This window comes from Macaca mulatta, chromosome 12 (assembly GCF_049350105.2).
Source record: "Macaca mulatta isolate MMU2019108-1 chromosome 12, T2T-MMU8v2.0, whole genome shotgun sequence".
Classification (NCBI taxonomy): Eukaryota; Metazoa; Chordata; class Mammalia; order Primates; family Cercopithecidae; genus Macaca; species Macaca mulatta.
In genome coordinates, this window is record NC_133417.1 from 107,447,882 (window position 1) to 107,465,280 (window position 17,399).

A 17,399-nucleotide genomic window follows, 5' to 3' on the forward strand; every position below is an offset into this window, starting at 1 on the left:
TGCCTGAGACAGACAGGCACCGAGACAGCTCCACGCTTCTCTCAAAGTAAACATATAATTCATAGAGGGTTAACAAAATAAGAATGTGAAATTTTTCCCCTTTAAATCTCTAGGGGAGGCTCACGCCTGCAACCCAGCACTTTGGGAGGCCGAGGTGGGAGGATCGCTTTAGGTCAGGAGTCCGAGACCAAACTGGGCAACATAGCGAAACCCTGTCTCTACAAAAAATTAGCTGGGTGTGGTGGCACAGGCCTGTAGTCCCAGCTGCTGGAGAGGTTGAGGTGAGAGGACCGCTTGAGCCTGGGAGTTGGAGGTTGCAGTGAGTCGTGATGGTGGCACTGCACTCCAGCTTGGGGGACAGCAAGGCTGTCTCAAAACAGAAAAAAAAAAAAAAAAAAAGGCTGGGCGCGGTGGGTCACACTTGTAATTCCAGCACTTTGGGAGGCCGAGGTGGGCGTATTACGAGGTCAAGAGATCGAGACTATTCTGGCCAACATGCTGAAACCCTGTCTCTACTAAAAATACAAAAATTAGCTGGGCATGGTGGTGTGTGACTCTAGTCGCAGCTACTCCGGAGGCTGAGGCAGGAAAATTGCTTGAACCCGGGAGGCGGAGGGTGCAGTAAGCCGAGATCACACCACTGCACTCCAGCCTGGGTAACACAGCGAGACTCCGTCTCAAAAAGAAAAGAAAAAAGAAAAAAAGGCGCAAAGGCTCCGTTCAGTCCTTAGATCCCACGATACAAACTTTCTCCTCCCGACCCAGCCCCGTGTGGCGGGAACATTCTGGAAGTGACGGCAATCTCTGCGGCAGTCTTCTGTCGGAAGTGACGTCGCTATCCCAGAATCCTTAGAGAAGGAGAAGCGCGTTCTTGCGTCCTAGTCCCAGTACAGCGTGGAGAGCTTAGGTAACGTGTTCTGATTCTCTGCGGGACGGCTAGCACGTTTGTGCTTTGCCCGCCGCGGCTTAGGGGACTTTTTGGGGCCGCGTAGTCGGTGTTTTTGAACTGAGTCCACAGCTCGTGGTGGGCCGTGCGGCGCCCTGACCCGGCCTCACCATGTTGGTGCTGTTTGAAACGTCTGTGGGCTACGCCATCTTTAAGGTAGGTGGGAGAGCGAGCCGTTAAAGGGGGAAGGCGGGTGCTGGACAGACAAGGAGAGGGAAAGACTTAAGCACAGAACTACTCAGGGTAGCGTGGGTGCCTGTTATGGCCCGGGCTCTGAGAGGAGGGAGAAGGCCTTTACATCTGAGAGCCTTGTTACGGGTAACACGTGGCCCCGCCGTTTGGGGAGACCAGTTCTGCGTTAAAGGATTTTATTTCCTCCGTTGAAGAGGTGGGCAGGAGGCGTGTTAGAATTTAACAGTATAGTTATAGGAAATTCGGATTTTCTTCTAGATGTTTTAAGGAATGATCGAAAGGTTTTTTTGTTGTTGTTGTTTTGTTTTGTTTTTTGAGATGGAGTTTCGCTCTTGTTGCCCATGCTGGAGTGCAGTGGCGCAATCTTGGCTCACAGCAACCTCCGTCTCCCGGGTTCAAGCCATTCTCCTGCCTTAGCCTCCCGAGTAGCTGGGATTACAGGCATCCACCACCACGCCTGGCTAGTTGCTTTGTTTGTTTGTTTGTTTGTCTTTTAGTAGAGACAGGGTTTCACCATGTTGGCCAGGCTGGTCTTGAACTCCTGATCTCAAGTGATCCAACTGCCTCGTCCTCCAAAGTGCTGGGATTACAGGCGTGAGCCACCGTGCTCTGCCGATCGAAAGGATTTAAGCAAAGGAATGACCTGCTAATTGGTCTTAATACGGTTACTCTGCTATGTGGAGATTAGACTCGAGGAGGTAAGAAAGGCAGCAAGAATACTTTTGCATTCATTTAGACAAGATGAAATTGCCTGGTATGGAGATAAACAAATATCGATAGAAATTTTGAAGGTAGAACAGAAAGGATTGGCTGATAGATTGAATTTGGAGTTTTGGTTTAAATAAGATGTTAAGAAAGTTTCTTGCGGGGGAAGGACGAAAGATTTCCGGTTTGGGCTGTGCAAAGCTTGCAATGTTTATTAGACCTGATAATGCAGTTGTGTAGATCGGGCAGTTCAGTATTTCAAATTCGAAGCTTAGGGGAAACAATCTGGGCTGGTGATGTCAATTTGAGATTTGATTGTTTTCATGGGGAGAGTTTGACAAGTTCGTCAGCACTGAAATGGTTGAACGGTAAGACATTCGTATCGCAAGATGCTGTTGAGATGTCAGTAAGAATGAGTGAGATTGAGTGCCTTTTGTGCCGTGCACTTTTCTGAGCTCTGCGAATATAGCAATGAAAAATAAAGTTTTATGTATATTCTACGTATATATATGTTGGTAGAAAGCAAAAAACGCTAGATAAAAATAAATGCAATACAATTTTAGCTGTGAACCAAAAAAAACCATTTGTGGTGTGGATGCAGAAGGTCTAGATGGGTGCGGAGTTCTCCATGTTTCACTTCTGACATTTGAAAATATGCAGTTTGCATTTGATACGTCAAATACTTATTTTTAAGAAAACCAATAAAATCATTAAAACCGAAAAGGCAGTTTTGCTTGTTTTTACCTTAATTGGAGTTATCTGTAATTGCAGTGTTAGTAGTTTTAAGGATTTTAAGTTACTTAGTCCCCTTTAGAGCTACGAAACATGTCAATTTTACTTTTCTCCAGCTTTTTGGAATCTTATCTAAAATCTCATGTAGAGTTCTGCATAGCTCCAAATTCTCTTAGCCAATGTGGTCTGTCAGTGTCTGTCGACGAATTTCACCGTTAATTGATACAATATGCTGTCCTGAACCGGATGTTAAGAGGAGCAACTGTGCACAGTGCACTGGTTGTCTCCCATGGTAGGAAGGAATTGGCTTATCAATGGTCTGCCTACAATTTTTTTTTTTTTTTTTTTAAGTAACTGAGTCTCCCTATGTTGCCTAGGCTGGTCTCAAACTCCTGGCCTCAAAGTGCTGGGATTACAGGCATGAGGTACAGTGTTCTGCCCACTTCCGTATTTAGAGCGATTCGAAAGGAAAACACTTCAAAACTTTATTGTTCATTAACAGGGTTATATATATGTATATATATTAATATAAAGACATTGTGTAAAGCAACTTTTGTGATTAATTCTAAGATATTATAAAAATTCAACCTGTGGCCGAGTGCAGTGGCTCACACCTGTAATCCCAGCTACTCAGAAGGGTGAGGCAGGAGAATCAGTTGAACCTGGGAGGCAGAGGTTGTAGTGAGCTGAGGTCGCACCACTGCACTGCAGCCTGGGTGACAAGGCAAGACTCCATCTCAAAAAAAAAAAAAAAATTTACACCTGTGTCCTTGTGTCACGTGGCACACAGCATAAGATTTTAGTCTTGCTCATACCAGACTTTCTTCGGCTGCTCCTCATGTGGTAGCCATTAGTACGTATAACTATTTCACATGAGATATAACTGATAGGACTGAGGAAGTGCATTTTAACTTATTTGAATTTTAATGGTTATATTGTACAGTGTAGCTGTGTAGCATAGCATTTTGTGTCACTTCGTTTTCTCAAGGTTTGGAGAAAGATTTTTGGTTTATATACCAAATGTCTGTATAAAACCTAGGCACTGAGCAATATATTTTTTCTAACTTTATTAGGGGTACTTTACATACTGTATAACTCGCCTGTAGGTTTTAGTTGCAGTCCAGTTTTCTAGTACACTTTGTTGCAAAAAGTTTTGCCCATTTTCAAGTTAGTCCTGCTCTAGACAACCACTGATCAGCTTTCTTTGCATAATTTTTTCTAGAAGTTTCATGTAAATGGAGTAGTATTTTAGTCTTTTGTGTTTGGCTTTTTTCACTTAGCCTAGTGCTTCTGAAGCTAACCCAAGAGCTTTTTCACTCTTGTTGCGTGTATGGATTTGTTTCTTTTTGAGCCGTGCACATTTTAAACTAATTATCAGTTTTATCCTGTATTCAAACAAGTTTCATAAAACATTACTTGCTCATATTGTCTGGGGAAGTAAAAGTTAGCATCACGTATTTACAAATACAGAGGTTGGGTGCAGTGGCTCATGCCTGTCACCCTAACACTTTGGGAGGTGAGGCAAGAGGATTGTTTGAGCCCAGGAGTTGCAGACCAGCCTGGACAACATGGTGGGAAAAAAATTAGCTGGGCACAGTGGTGCTTGCCTGTAGTGCCAGCTACTGCAAGAGGCTGAGATCATGGCTGCAGTGAGCCGCGATTGGGCCTCTGCACTTTAGCCTGGGCAATAGAGTGAGACCTCATCTCAAAAAAAAAACGAAACAAAACGAAAACCACACAAAGTCTCAAGCAATCAATTAAAAATGAAAATTAGGAGGCTGTGCATGGTGGCTCATACCTGTAATCCCAATACTTTGGAAGGCTGAGGTGGGCAGATCATGAGATCAGGAGTTTGAGACCAGCCTGGCCAACATAGTGAAACCCCGTCTCTACTAAAAATACAAAAATTAGCCAGGCATGGTGGCATGCATCTGTAGTCCCAGCTGAGGCGGGAGAATCGCTTGAACCAGGGAGGTGGAGGTTGCGGTGAGAAGACTGCGCCTCTGCACTCCAGCCTGGGTGACAGGGCGAGGCACTATCTCAAAAAAAAAAAAAGTGATTAAAATTATTAATTCCATACAGCCTCACCAATATTCTGTGTCAACTGCCAAAGTATTGGATAGGATGGGATTAATCCTAAAATGCACAACCCCCATATTTAACATCCCTAAAATTGGGATGTCTTAAAATTGATGACAGGTCAATTGGGAGTGTAAAAGAATAGCATAAGCCGGGTGTGGTGGCTCACGCCTGTAATCCCAGCACTTTGGGAGGCTGAGGCGGGAAGATTGCCAGACCTCAGGAGTTGGAGACCAGCCTGGGCAACAGGGTGAAACCCTGTCTCTACTCAAATACAAAATAAATAAATAAATAAATTAGCCAGGCATGGCAGCGTGTGCCTGTAATCCCAGCTACTTGGGAGGCTGAGGCAGGAGAATTGCTTGAACCAGGGAAGTGGAGGTTGTCGTGAGCCGAGATCATGCCACTGTGCTCCAGCCTAGCCAACAGAGCAAGACTCTGTCTCAAAAAAAAAATAGCATATTAAATTTGGTGAAATATAGTATGCATAGATATTATGCATATATTTTTATTTAAAAACCAGCTGGGTCAGGCACCATGGTTCCTGCCTGTACTCGAAGCACTTTGAAAAACCAAGGCAAGAGGATCACTTGAGTCCAGAAGTTAGAGATCAGCCTGGGCAATAAAGCAAGCCCCTGTCTCTACAAAAATATTTTTAAAATAGCTAGGTGTGGCAGTGTGCGCCTTTAGTCCTAGCTACTTGGGAGGCCGAGGCAGAAGAATCGCTTGAGGCCAGGAGTTTGAGGCTGCAGTGACATAGGACCACACCACTGCACTGCAGCCTGGACAACAAAGCGAGACCCTGTCTCTGGAAAAACAACACAGCTAGTAAATATAAAACTATACCTTGCTAATAAGCATTATTTATCAAGTCCATAATATAGCACATTTACACATTAACACGCAGTTCTAGTCTGCTTATGTATTTTCAGTAAAAGAAACAAAATTGCAAGTTGTATAAAACTTAGATGAGCGTGACAAGATGATTTTAGGGATTTGTTCTGATGTATAAATTTAATCACACATGGTTGAATTAGATATGTTGGTAAAAATAACCCAAACTAGAAAAACTTAGTCACACAAAGCAGTAAACAACGACAAAGCCTAGAGTTGGTATTAACAATTAATAAACTAATAGTTCTACCTTTATATATCATGAAGCTTTAGAATCCAAAGACATCTCGCCAAGCCTCATGACTATACTGAAAACATTGATTAAAATTTTTTGAAATTGTTCAGAGAATGCAGCTAACCGTAACTGAAGTTCACTATTTTTAAGAGGATATGTATCAACTAGGGGATATGACTCATGAGTAAAATTCACATTTTTTCTAGCTGAAAAGCAAGTATATTTGAAGATAACATTTGGGTAACAAAATTGCCATATTTAAAAGATACTGCCGGCCTGGTGAGGTGGCTCATGCCTGTAATCCCAGCACTTTGGGAGGCCAAGGCGGGTGGATCACGAGGTCAGGAGATAGAGACCATCCTGGCTAACACGGTGAAACCCCGTCTCTACTAAAAATACAAAAAATTAGCCAGGCATGGTGCAGGCGCCTGTAGTCCCAGCTACTCGGGAGGCTGAGGCAGGAGAATGACGTGAACCCGGGAGGCAGACCTTGCAGTGAGCTGAGATCGTGCCACTGCACTCCAGCTTGGGCGACAGAGGGAGACTCTGTCTCAATAAATAAATAAATAAAATAAAAGATACCATCACCATTCTTAAACTGAAGTTAAAATAACAAAGGAGATGTAATAAAATCAGGGCAATTCATGAGCACACAAAGGTTTTCAAAGACTATGTTATGACAGCCAAAACCATTACTATGACAAAACCACTGTGTTCCCAACTGTGCAACAACATCTTGAAGAAAACATTGCTAATAAAGACAATCTAAATAAGAAACTCAGAGATATTGCTACATTTTCTGTTTTACATTTGTCTCAAAATTTTTTTATTTGTCTCAAATTTTTAATCATTTCTTTTCAGCCAGGGTAATGATAAATATTTGTATACAAAAATCCATTTTAAGTTTTATCATTTTAAGATAGAATAATTCCCATTTCTAAGTAGAAATAGTATGCAACTATTACCATCGCAATCTTTAGCATTGTTGTTACAATAATAGTAGCTTTAAAACAAGTCTTTATATTTTATAGATACAAACTGAAATATTAACAGGTAAAATTAAATGTCTAGGTCTTGCTTCAGAACAATACGAGGGGGCTGGGTGTGGTGGCTCACGCCTGTAATCCCAGCTCTTTGGGAAGCTGAGGTAGGTGGATCGTCTGATGTCGGTAACTCAAGACCAGCCTGGCCAACTTGGCGAAACACAGTCTCTACTAAAAATACAAAAACTAGTTGGGTGTTGTGGTGCACGCCTGTAATCCCAGCTATTCGGGAGGCTGAGGCAGGAGAATCGCTTGATCCCAGGAGGCAGGGTTGCAGTGACCCAAGATTGCACCACTACACTCCAGTCTGGGTGGCAGAGCTAGACCCCATCTCAAAAAAAAAAACAACATTTAATGTGATTCCTAAAAGTATGCATGAACATGCGTTGCACAGACGTTCAAAGTCTTGGAGAATATATACCTGAATGTTGATGAGTATTTTGTTGATTACCCTACATTTAAAAAAATTTCACACATCTAGATGTGTCTCACAATTGGTGATAGTTTTAGAGAAATCCATAATACTTTCATTTAGGATGATCATAGCAGTAAATTATGAATATCTATTGAAAGTAGGCAATAAAAGGTTTTTTTGTTTGTTTGTTTGAGATGGAGTTTTTTGCTCTTGTTGTCCAGGCTGGAGTGCAGTCACACAATCTCGGCTCACTGCAACCTCCGCCTCTGGGTTCAAGCAGTTCCCCTCCCTCAGCCTCCCGAGTAGCTGGGATTACAGGCATGTGCCAGCACGCCCAGCTAATTTTGTATTTTCTTTTTTTGTAGAGACGGGGTTTCTCCATGTTCGTCAGGCTGGTCTCGGACTCCTGACCTCAGGTGATCTGCCTGCCTCCGCCTCCCAAAGTGCTGGGGTTACGGGTGTGAGCCACCGCACCTGGCACAAATAAAAGTTTTTAATTATTACAGTACTTTATTGTAAAGGGATTAATGGCTCTTTTAAAAGAAAGGTTCTCAACCAGGTGCAGTGGTGCATGGCTATAATCCCAGCTACTCAGGAGGCTGAGGCCCTAAAATCTCATGAACCCAGGAGGTGAAGGTTGCAGTGAGCCAGGATTGCTCCACTGCACTCCAGTCTGGGCTACAGAGTGAGACTCCATCTCAAAAAAATAAAAAGAAAGGTAGGTTCCCTGCCCTACCCCCCAGGACCTGTAGCTCCAGCTATGGTCCAAGGCTGGGGCAGGGATATCACTTGAGGCCAGGTAGATCCTAGACTGTGAATAGCCACTGTACTACATCTGACTGGACTAGATCTGAATTCCATTCAGCTGTTAAATGGGCAATTCGAACTAGTAATTTGACCAAAAATATATACATGGTAGGAAAACTAGTTCATTATCTTAGTGAAAGAAATAGCTTCTACCACCCTCATTTTACATGTAAAATTGTACTTGAAGAATGCAGCTGTGTATGCCTAACCTGTACCATTTAAAGAAAACTAAACATTTTATTATAGGTTCTAAATGAGAAGAAACTTCAAGAGGTTGATAGTTTATGGAAAGAATTTGAAACTCCAGAGAAAGCAAACAAAATGTAAGTAATCTTGAAATCAGTAATTTAGCAGTTAACATTTAGAGCTTGTTTTATTTTTTACATTTTTTCCTGATAATTTTACATTTTTTCCTGATAATGTTAACGTTCGTAGTTTTCTGTTTTGAAATCTGTTTCAGGAATAATTTTGGTATGAACCTAATTATTGCAAATATTTTATTTGGAGTATAGGCCATCTCAATTTAGAGGCAGTAGTCCCTCCCTTACCCCAAGGATTATGTTCCAGAAAACCCAGTGGTTACTTTAAACCTCGGATAGTACCAAATGTGATTGCTGTCAGGAACACATTTGTCTTCATGTCTTCCACACACAAATGTAATACCTTTTTTATCTTAACTAAACACTTACCACACACAGGGGTTGTAACCTGCTTTTTGAGGTGCAACAGCAAAACTAGCATGAACTTCTTTTTCCTTCATCACAATTTCATGGAAGATTCATTCTTGGTGTAGATCTTAAATCTTTGTTTTTTGTTTGTTTGTTTGTTTTTTGAGACAGTCTTGCTCTGTCTCCCAGGCTGGAGAGCAGTGGCGCGATCTCTGCTCGCGGCAACCTCTGCCTCCTGGGTTCAAGCTATTCTTCTGCCTCAGCCCCCCAGGTAGTTGGGATTACAGGTGCTCACCACCACGCCCAGCTAATTTTTGTGTTTTTAGTAGAGACAGAGTTTTGCCATGTTGGTCAGGCAGGTCTCAAACTCCTGACCTCAGGTGATCCGCCAGCCTTAGTCTCCCAAAGTGCTGGGATTACAGGCATGAGCCACCGCATCCGGCCTAAATCTTCGTATTTTTATGTGTATTTAAGGGACCACACTAGCATGTTCCTTTACGAGGTAAGAAAACCTTGCTTAAGATGACACTGTTGCTGGGCGCGGTAGCTCACATCTGTAATCCTAGTACTTTGGGAGGCCAAGGTGGGTGGATCATTTGAGGTCAGGAGCTCGAGACCAGCCTGGCCAACATGGTGAAATCCCATCTCTCCTAAAAATACAAAATTAGCCAGGCGTGGTGGCGCATGCCTGTAATCCCAGCTACTCGGAGGAAGCTGAGGCAGGAAAATCCCTTGAGCCTGGGAGGTGGAAGTTGCAGTGAGCCAAAATTGCGCCACTGCACTCCAGTCTGGGCGGCAGAGTGAGACCCTGTCTCAAAAAAAAAAAAAAAAAAAAAAGATGATACTGTGTTTTAGGCAAATAGAAGACTAGTTTTCCTTCTTAAAGGGTTATATGCTTTGTTGGGTTAATCTGATTCGTTGTTGTCAATGATGTATTCTTGTTGGAACTGAATCTAAGTGATCTGACTCAATATTCGTCACTACCACTGAGACAACAATGAATCAACTATATGTTTCTTTCTGCATAAAATACTGCCCTGAGGCCGGGCGTGATGGCTCACTCCTGTAATCCCAGCATTTTGGGAGGCCAAGGCAGGTGAATCAGTTGAGCCCAGGAGTTCAAGACCAGCCTGGGCAACATAGGGAACTCTACCAAAAACAAAAATTAACCGGGCGTGGTGGTGCACACTATAGTCCTAGCTACTTGGGAGACTGAGGCTGGAAGATCCTTTGAGCCCGGGAAGTCAGGGCTGCGGTGAGCTCTGATTGCACCATTGTGTTCCAGCCTGGGTGACAGTGAAGGGAGACCCTGTCTCAAAAACATAAAGGGTAGGATGTAACAAGAATGAGATCTGACAATAAGTTATTTTTTTAATGGCATTTGTACAGGATAGACAAATGAATATCATGAGATTCTTAAAAGGGACCCACATACTTTTTCTTGAGTCAGTTCTATGCTGTATAATAAAGTCATCTCTGTACGGCTTTATACAACAGGAGTTTGTATTAAAGCTTCAACATCTTTACAGTTGGCCAAAGTTTCCTTCAAAGCCTACAACTTTCTTTTAATAATCCAAGCATTACTAGTCTAACATTTAGAAAAACTAGTAATTTTATGAAGAATATTTAACTTCACACCCTGACACACAATGATAGGCATGTTTTATTGGTGTGTGCTTTGGAAACAGTCAAGCACTTCTTTCCAAGTTATGTGGCTTTTGAATCAATGCACTGTCCCCCACCCCCAATAACATGCTTCTCTCTCTTTTTTTTTAATTCTAGAGTAAAGCTAAAACATTTTGAGAAATTTCAGGATACAGCAGAAGCATTAGCAGGTAAAGTAAAAAACTAGAAGGTTGCTTTTTTGAAAAAATTAAGTCTTAGCCGCTTGCTTTTCTTGTTAAAAGGTTGTTTGCTTCAGTTGCCTGTGTTAACCTTATTCAATGTTGTCAATGATGCATTCTTACTGGAACTGAATTTAAGTGATCTGACTCATTCGTCACTACCACTGAGACAACATTGAGTTAGCTTTTTTCACCGTAGGGCTGATTTTCCCCATGTGTGAGGAGAGGTGAGAAGTGGTTAAGTTGATCTCCCTGTGGAAACCAGCAACATAATGCTGAAGCACAATTCAGTAAAAGGTGTTCTACAAGGGACCAAGGTAATGTGGTCAAGTACACAGCTCTCTCCTCATTTTAATCCAAGGGTAGAGTTGTAATCTTGAGAGCAGCCAGGATTCACAGTTGAAAAAATAATTTAAAAAGCTCTTCTTGGCTTATAGATTTTTAGTTCAAAAAAAGCATATCAATATTCAGATTTATCCAGAAACTGACAGAGGTGTTATTTTTAAAAGATTTAGAAGAATGGATGACTCACACTCTTCAACTAGATTTCATCATGGGACAACAGAGTGGTAGGGTTTATTTACTATAATTGACTGCGGTAGGTCTTACAGTTTTGTTTTTTTAAGTGTTGGGGAAAACAGGAAGAGCAGATATAAAGCCCAAATCATTGAATTTTCAACTGCCTAAATTCTCTATCACAAATCAGCCAACTCTTTGGCAGTGTAGTTTGAAAATGAAGGACTGTGAGGAAGAATATGGCTTAAAGCTGGGCAAGAATATGACAGATGCAAAAAATTGTGTTAAATAACCACAGGAGAAAGGTACAGTTTTTGTTCGAAAATTGGGAATCCAACTAAACATTCTGGAACATAACAGACCACCCTAACCTTGGCAGAGGGGTAAACTGAAGGAAGACCCATAGGGCCAGTTTCTTTGTTTTATAAACATAGTTCTCCAGCTTCACCAACCCTTCAGTAATTAGAGTTATATACAGCCATAAAGAACAACTGTGGCAATATTAACTGGGAGAATTTTTTAAAAGATAGCCTGTTCATCACAGCTTGTAAGTATGGGTAAAAATTTGGTAAAATTCCAAGCAAGATTGTGTTACCTGTATTCCAACTCTAGGGGGTGTTGTTGACACACACTGGGATATGAACAGTTCCTAGTGGAGATGTAGTGTGCTGCAGTCCTGATGTCAAGGAGTGTCTTCTGAATTCTTTTTTGCATATGATCTTTAATCTGCTTAGGATATTTCTGGCCAGTCCTTATTAAATTGTATTAAATGGACAAGCCAAGCTTTTGCCCAAACAAGCAGGTTTTTACTATTAATACCTAATATATTGAGCACATACTGATTGTCAAATTTATATTTATGATTTCATAATTGTTATTTAATTCTTGAATCCTGTGAGGAAGATAACCATCATCTCTATGTTACAGATGATAAAACTTGAAATTTGAGCAGTATTTCTAGATTCCTTTTTTTTTTTTTTTTTTTTTTGAGACGGAGTCTGGCTGTGTCACCCAGGCTGGAGTGCAGTGGCGCGATCTCGGCTCACTGCAAGCTCCGCCTCCCAGGTTCACACCATTCTCCTGCCTCAGCCTCCGAGTAGCTGGGACTACAGGCACCCGCCACCACACCCGGCTAGTTTTTTGTATTTTTAGTAGAGACGGGGTTTCACCATGTTAGCCAGGATGGTCTCGATCTCCTGACCTTGTGATCCACCCGCCTCGGCCTCCCAAAGTGCTGGGATTACAGGCTTGAGCCACCGCGCCCAGCCTTCTAGATTCCTTTACCTAGCTTCTTTGTATTATTTAAAGTAATGTACAATAAGGCTAGGCACAGTGGCTCACGCCTGTAATCCCAGCACTTTGGGAGGCCGAGACAGGTGGATCACCTGAGGTCAGGAGTTCGAGATCAGCCTGGCCAACATGGTGAAACCTCGTCTCTACTAAAATTACAAAAATTAGCTAGGTGTGGTGGCAGACACCTATAGTCTCAGCTACTCGGGATGCTGAGGCAGGAGAATCACTTGAACCCAGGAGGCGGAGGTAGCAGTGAGCCAAGATTGCACCACTGCCCTCCAGCCTGGGCAACAGAGCGAGACTCTGTCTGAAAAATAACGTAAAATTAAGTAATGTACAGTAAATGGACAAAATGCCATAGTAGTTGAGAATTTAAAGTCAGACTCCCCCCTCCCCTCCCAGTCTAAGCTCCATGAGGGCAGAGACTGTTCTGTACTGTCAAATTCCTATATAAGGTTTATAAATAAATACTTTGGGGAAAATGAATGAAAATAGTGAATTTTGTCAGGAGTACTGTCATAGAAACATTTACAGTGCCTTTTCCTATCTGTTTTCACCAGAAAGTTAAATGAACATCAGCTAATTAAGAGAGCAGAATCCTTTTTTGAGAATTCACTTCTCACTGCCTGTTACGAGGCAGTTTTGACATGACAGAACTACAACTAAATGACTGTTAATGTCACAATGTACATTTTAAACCTCATAGCCTTAGAGTTTGATGAGACCAGGCGCAGTGGCTAACGCCTGTAATCCCAACATTTTGAGGGGCTAAGATGGGCAGGAATTTGAGATCAGCCTTGGCAGTATAGTGAGACCCCCTCTCAAATTTTTCTTTTTGGAGACAGAGTCTTGTTCTTTATGTCACCCAGGCTGGAGTGCAGTAGCACGATCTTGGCTTACTGCAGTCTCCACCTCCTAAGATCAAGCAATTCTCCCAGGAGGCTGAGTTCAGCCTCCTAAGTAGCAGGGATTACAGGTGGTACCACCATATCCAGCTAATTTTTATATTTTTTAGTAGAGACGGGGTTTTGCCTGTTGGCCAGGCTGGTCTCGAACTCCTGACCTCAGGTGATCCACCTGCCTTGGCCTCCCAAAGTGCTAGGATTACAAGCACGAACAAGTGTTCCTAGCCATCAGTGTTTTTTTTTTTTTTTTTTTAAATAAAGAAATAGGGTCTGGGCTGGGCGCGGTGGCTCACTCCTGTAATCCCAGCACTTTGGGAGGCCGAGGCGGGTGGATCACGAGGTCAGGAGATCGAGACCGTCCTGGCTAACAGTGAAACCCCGTCTCTACTAAAAAAAAAAAACACAAAAACGTAGCCGGGCGTGGTGGTGGGTACCTGTAGTCCCAGCTACTCGGGAGGCTGAGGCAGAATGGCATGAACCCGGGAGGTGGAGTTTGCAGTGAGCTGAGATTGCACCACTGTACTCCAGCCTGGGCGGCAGAGCGAGACTCCATCTAAAAAAAAAAAAAAGAAAGAAATTGGGTCTGTTGGGGTATGACATTGAAGTTGTATTGGTTTCAGACATTCATATATGCTATTTACATGAAATGGTTTATTTTTATTCTTGATTGTGTTTTCAACTTGCAAGTCTTTTTTTTTTTTTGAGACTGATCCTCGGCTGGAGTGCAGTGGCGCAATCCCAGCTCACTGCAATCTCTGCCTCCCGTGTAGCTGGGATTACAGGTGAATGCCACCATGCCCACCTAATTTTTGTATTTTTAGTAGTAGAGACGGGGTTTCACCATGTTGCCTAGGATGGTCTCATCTCCTGACGTCGTGATCTGCTCACCTTAGCCTCCCAAAGTGCTGGGATTATCCATTTGATCATAATTCAAATGGATATACAATCTGGAGGGAAGAGCAAGACCTTACTCATTAAGTGCAAACTGCCTTACCTTGGAAATTGTTGACTTCCTTCCTTCCTTCCAAGCATTTTTCTTTTTTTTTTTTCTTTTTTTGAGATGGAGTTTTGCTCTTGTCTCCCAGGCTGGAGTGCAATGTCACGATATCACTGCAACCTCCACCTCCTGGGTTCAAGTGATTCTTCTACCTCAGCCTCCCAAATAACTAGGATTACAGGCATGAGCCACCAGGGCCAGCTAATTTTTGTATTTTTAGTAAAGAGAGGGTTTCGTCATGTTGGCCAGGCTGGTGGTACATGCTACCATGCCTGGGTAACCCAAGCATACTTTTACGTCAGTCAAATGTCAAATAAATATCCGAAGAGGTATTAGTTCATGTGGGTCCAGAAAATGGGAATAAAGGTCTAAGGAAGGATGAGTATTATAAAGTAGCTGATTTAGAACTTCCCAGAAATACCAGTGGTCTCAAAATAGAATAGGTAGCCTTTGCTACAAAGTTTTACATTGCTGGAGGTGTACAAGCAGAGGTACAGCAAAGGTAAGGCTTTCACTCAAACACGCTTATGTTGTGGCAGAATTTTGAAAATGATTACACTCATTTTTACTAGTTTTGATGTGATTTTAGGGTATTTCAGGACGGTCTATTTGAAATGACAAAGGAAAGTGAATCTATTTTGTCTTCCCAAAAAGATTGTTTCTAAGATTTCATGATTCTCTCTTGAGTTCATGAGAAGATTCTTGTGAGAGGGAAGAAACTCTGTACCTGATTTTACCCCTGACTCTAGCAAAAATGAGGGTGGGAAGATCAAATGAAATTGTGAAATTTGTAACTTATAAAACATATATCGTTTCATTTCAGAAGTAACATTAAATTCAAGCCCTTTGAAAGGTCTATTTTTTTTTTTTTAAATGTCAAATAGGACAAGGTCTCAAAGTTAAAAATTTGAGAGTTAATGCTTTTGTTTTTCTTTTTCCTGAAAAGCATTCACAGCTCTGATGGAGGGCAAAATCAATAAGCAGCTGAAGAAAGTTCTGAAGAAAATAGTAAAAGAAGCCCATGAACCGCTGGCAGTAGCTGATGCTAAACTAGGAGGGGTCATAAAGGTAAAGTCATGATTTTTTTGGTCATGCCTGCTAGTCAGATCTCACAGCATACCAACTACAAAGCCTAGCCTTTGTAATAAGTTGCTTATCATAAGTTCTTAATACTTTTTTCTCTCTTTTCTCTAAGCTGCATGATAATGGATTTCCCCTAACATCTGCTGAACCAAGCAAATAAGCAATTCCTATTTGTTGTAGAAGATATAGAAAAACAAAAAATGATAAAAATTGTCTTTAACAAATCTGCTACCTATATATAATGTTAACATTCTATGTATATTATGCTATATTTTTGTCTAGCCACATTTTTCTTTTTTCAACAAAAATGGGGTCCTTATATTTTTTAGAAATGTGTTTATTAGAAAACTTTAGTAGGGGTGTATTGCTGAAGATGAAATAAAATGTGAGAGTGGATAGAAAGACTAGGAAAATAGCCTCCCAAATGCAGAAAGCAGAACAATTTGGGCCGGTTGCATTGGCTCACACCTGTAATCCCAGCACTTTGGGAGGCCGAGGTAGGAGGATCACGAAATTAGGAGATCGAGACCATCCTGGCTAACACGGTGAAACCCCATCTCTACTAAAAATACAAAAAAGTAGCTGGACATGGTGGCAGGCGCCTGTAGTCCCAGCTACTTGGGAGGCTGAGGCAGGAGAATGGCATGAACCCAGGAGGCAGAGCTTGCAGTCAGCCGAGATCACGCTGCTGCACTCCAGCCTGGGCAACAGCAAGACTCCATCTCAAAAAAAAAAAAAAGAAAAAGAAAAAGAACAGTTCGAAAGTCAGGGCTGGAGCTCAGGCAGTGGCACAGTCTCACAGCTCACCGCAGACTTGACCTCCCGTTCTCAAGCAGTCCTCCCTCTTCAGTAGCTGGGACTACAGGCACGTGCCACCATGCCAGCTAATTGTTTTATTTTATTATTTTATTTATTTGAGACAGAGTCTCGCTCTGTCGCCCTAGCTGGAATGCAGTGGCACAATCTCAGCTCACTGCAACCTCTGCCTCCTGGGTTCAGGGGATTCCCCTGCCTTAGCCTTCCCAGTAGCTGGGATTACAGATACCCGCCACTATGCCCTGGCCTCCCAAATTGCTAGGATTACAGGTATGAGCCACCATGTCCAACCTGTAATTTTTTTTTTTTAAGGCAGAGTCTCACTCTGTTGCCAGGCTGAAGTGCAGTGGCACAATCTTGGCTCACTGCAACCTCCGCCTCCTGGGTTCAAGAGATTCTCCTGCCTCAGCCTCCCAAGTAGCTGGGACTATAGGCACCTGCCACCATGCCCGGCTAATTTTTGTATTTTTAGTAGAGACAGGGTTTCACCATGTTGGCCAAGATGGTCTTTTTTTTTTTTTTTTTTTTTTTTTTGAGACGGAGTCTCACGCTGTTGCCCAGGCTGGAGTGCAGTGGCGCGATCTCGGCTCACTGCAAGCTCCGCCTCCCGGGTTCACGCCATTCTCCTGCCTCAGCCTCCTGAGTAGCTGGGACTACAGGCGCCCGCCACTGCGCCCGGCTAATTTTTTGTATTTTTAGTAGAGACGGGGTTTCACTGTGGTCTCGATCTCCTGACCTTGTGATCCGCCCGCCTCAGCCTCCCAAAGTGCTGGGATTACAGGCTTGAGCCACCGCGCCCGGCCCAAAGATGGTCTTGATCTGTTGACCTTGTGATCCGCCTACCTCGGCCTCCCAAAGTGCTGGGATTACAGGCGTGAGCCACTGTGCCCAGCATAACCTGTAATTTAAAAAGAAAGTTAAGTAACAGGTAGTAAAAGATCCCCTTAAACCAACTACTTGGTCAAATTATATTAATCTTTTTATAGCTTTTATCTTACATAACCAAGCTGCCTTCTGGAAGCTTGTATCAGTTTTAACTTCCACCAATGATACACTCAAGTAATCTACAAACACACTAGAAATTATACTTCTTGTCCAGCTGAGAAATGCATATATTTAAGTCAGTGCCACTTTAATATTTAAGAAATAATTTCAGGCTGGGCACGGTGGCTCATTACTGTAATCCCAGCACTTTGGGAAGCTGAAGCAGGCGGATCACTTGAGGTCAG

The 17,399-nt window shown here is 42.5% G+C and overlaps 1 protein-coding gene and 2 non-coding genes across 12 annotated transcripts in view; all 3 read left to right on the forward strand.

The window, feature by feature from the left end:
- Positions 1–875: 875 nt before the first annotated feature.
- The window catches only part of NOP58 (NOP58 ribonucleoprotein), a 36,020-nt gene continuing 19,496 nt past the window's right edge, over positions 876–17,399 (forward strand). For 2 of the 10 annotated variants that reach the window (XM_077956423.1, XM_077956426.1), the window contains exons 1-6: positions 876–1,102; positions 1,636–1,836; positions 8,295–8,371; positions 10,499–10,551; positions 10,760–10,877; positions 15,218–15,339. In XM_077956423.1, coding sequence (XP_077812549.1) covers positions 15,232–15,339 — 108 coding nt within the window. In that variant the 5' untranslated portion in view covers positions 876–1,102; positions 1,636–1,836; positions 8,295–8,371; ... (1 more) ...; positions 10,760–10,877; positions 15,218–15,231. The remainder of the gene's footprint in view (positions 1,103–1,635; positions 1,837–8,294; positions 8,372–10,498; positions 10,552–10,759; positions 10,878–15,217; positions 15,340–17,399) is intronic. The other 8 variants (XM_077956419.1, XM_077956425.1, XM_077956420.1 and 5 more) reach the window with 6 other exon arrangements.
- On the forward strand, positions 9,631–9,718 carry LOC114671622 (small nucleolar RNA SNORD70). Its single transcript, XR_003721657.1, has one exon. It is a non-coding gene; the product is annotated as a small nucleolar RNA SNORD70 (small nucleolar RNA).
- LOC114671623 (small nucleolar RNA SNORD70) lies at positions 10,656–10,740 on the forward strand. Its single transcript, XR_003721658.1, has one exon. It is a non-coding gene; the product is annotated as a small nucleolar RNA SNORD70 (small nucleolar RNA).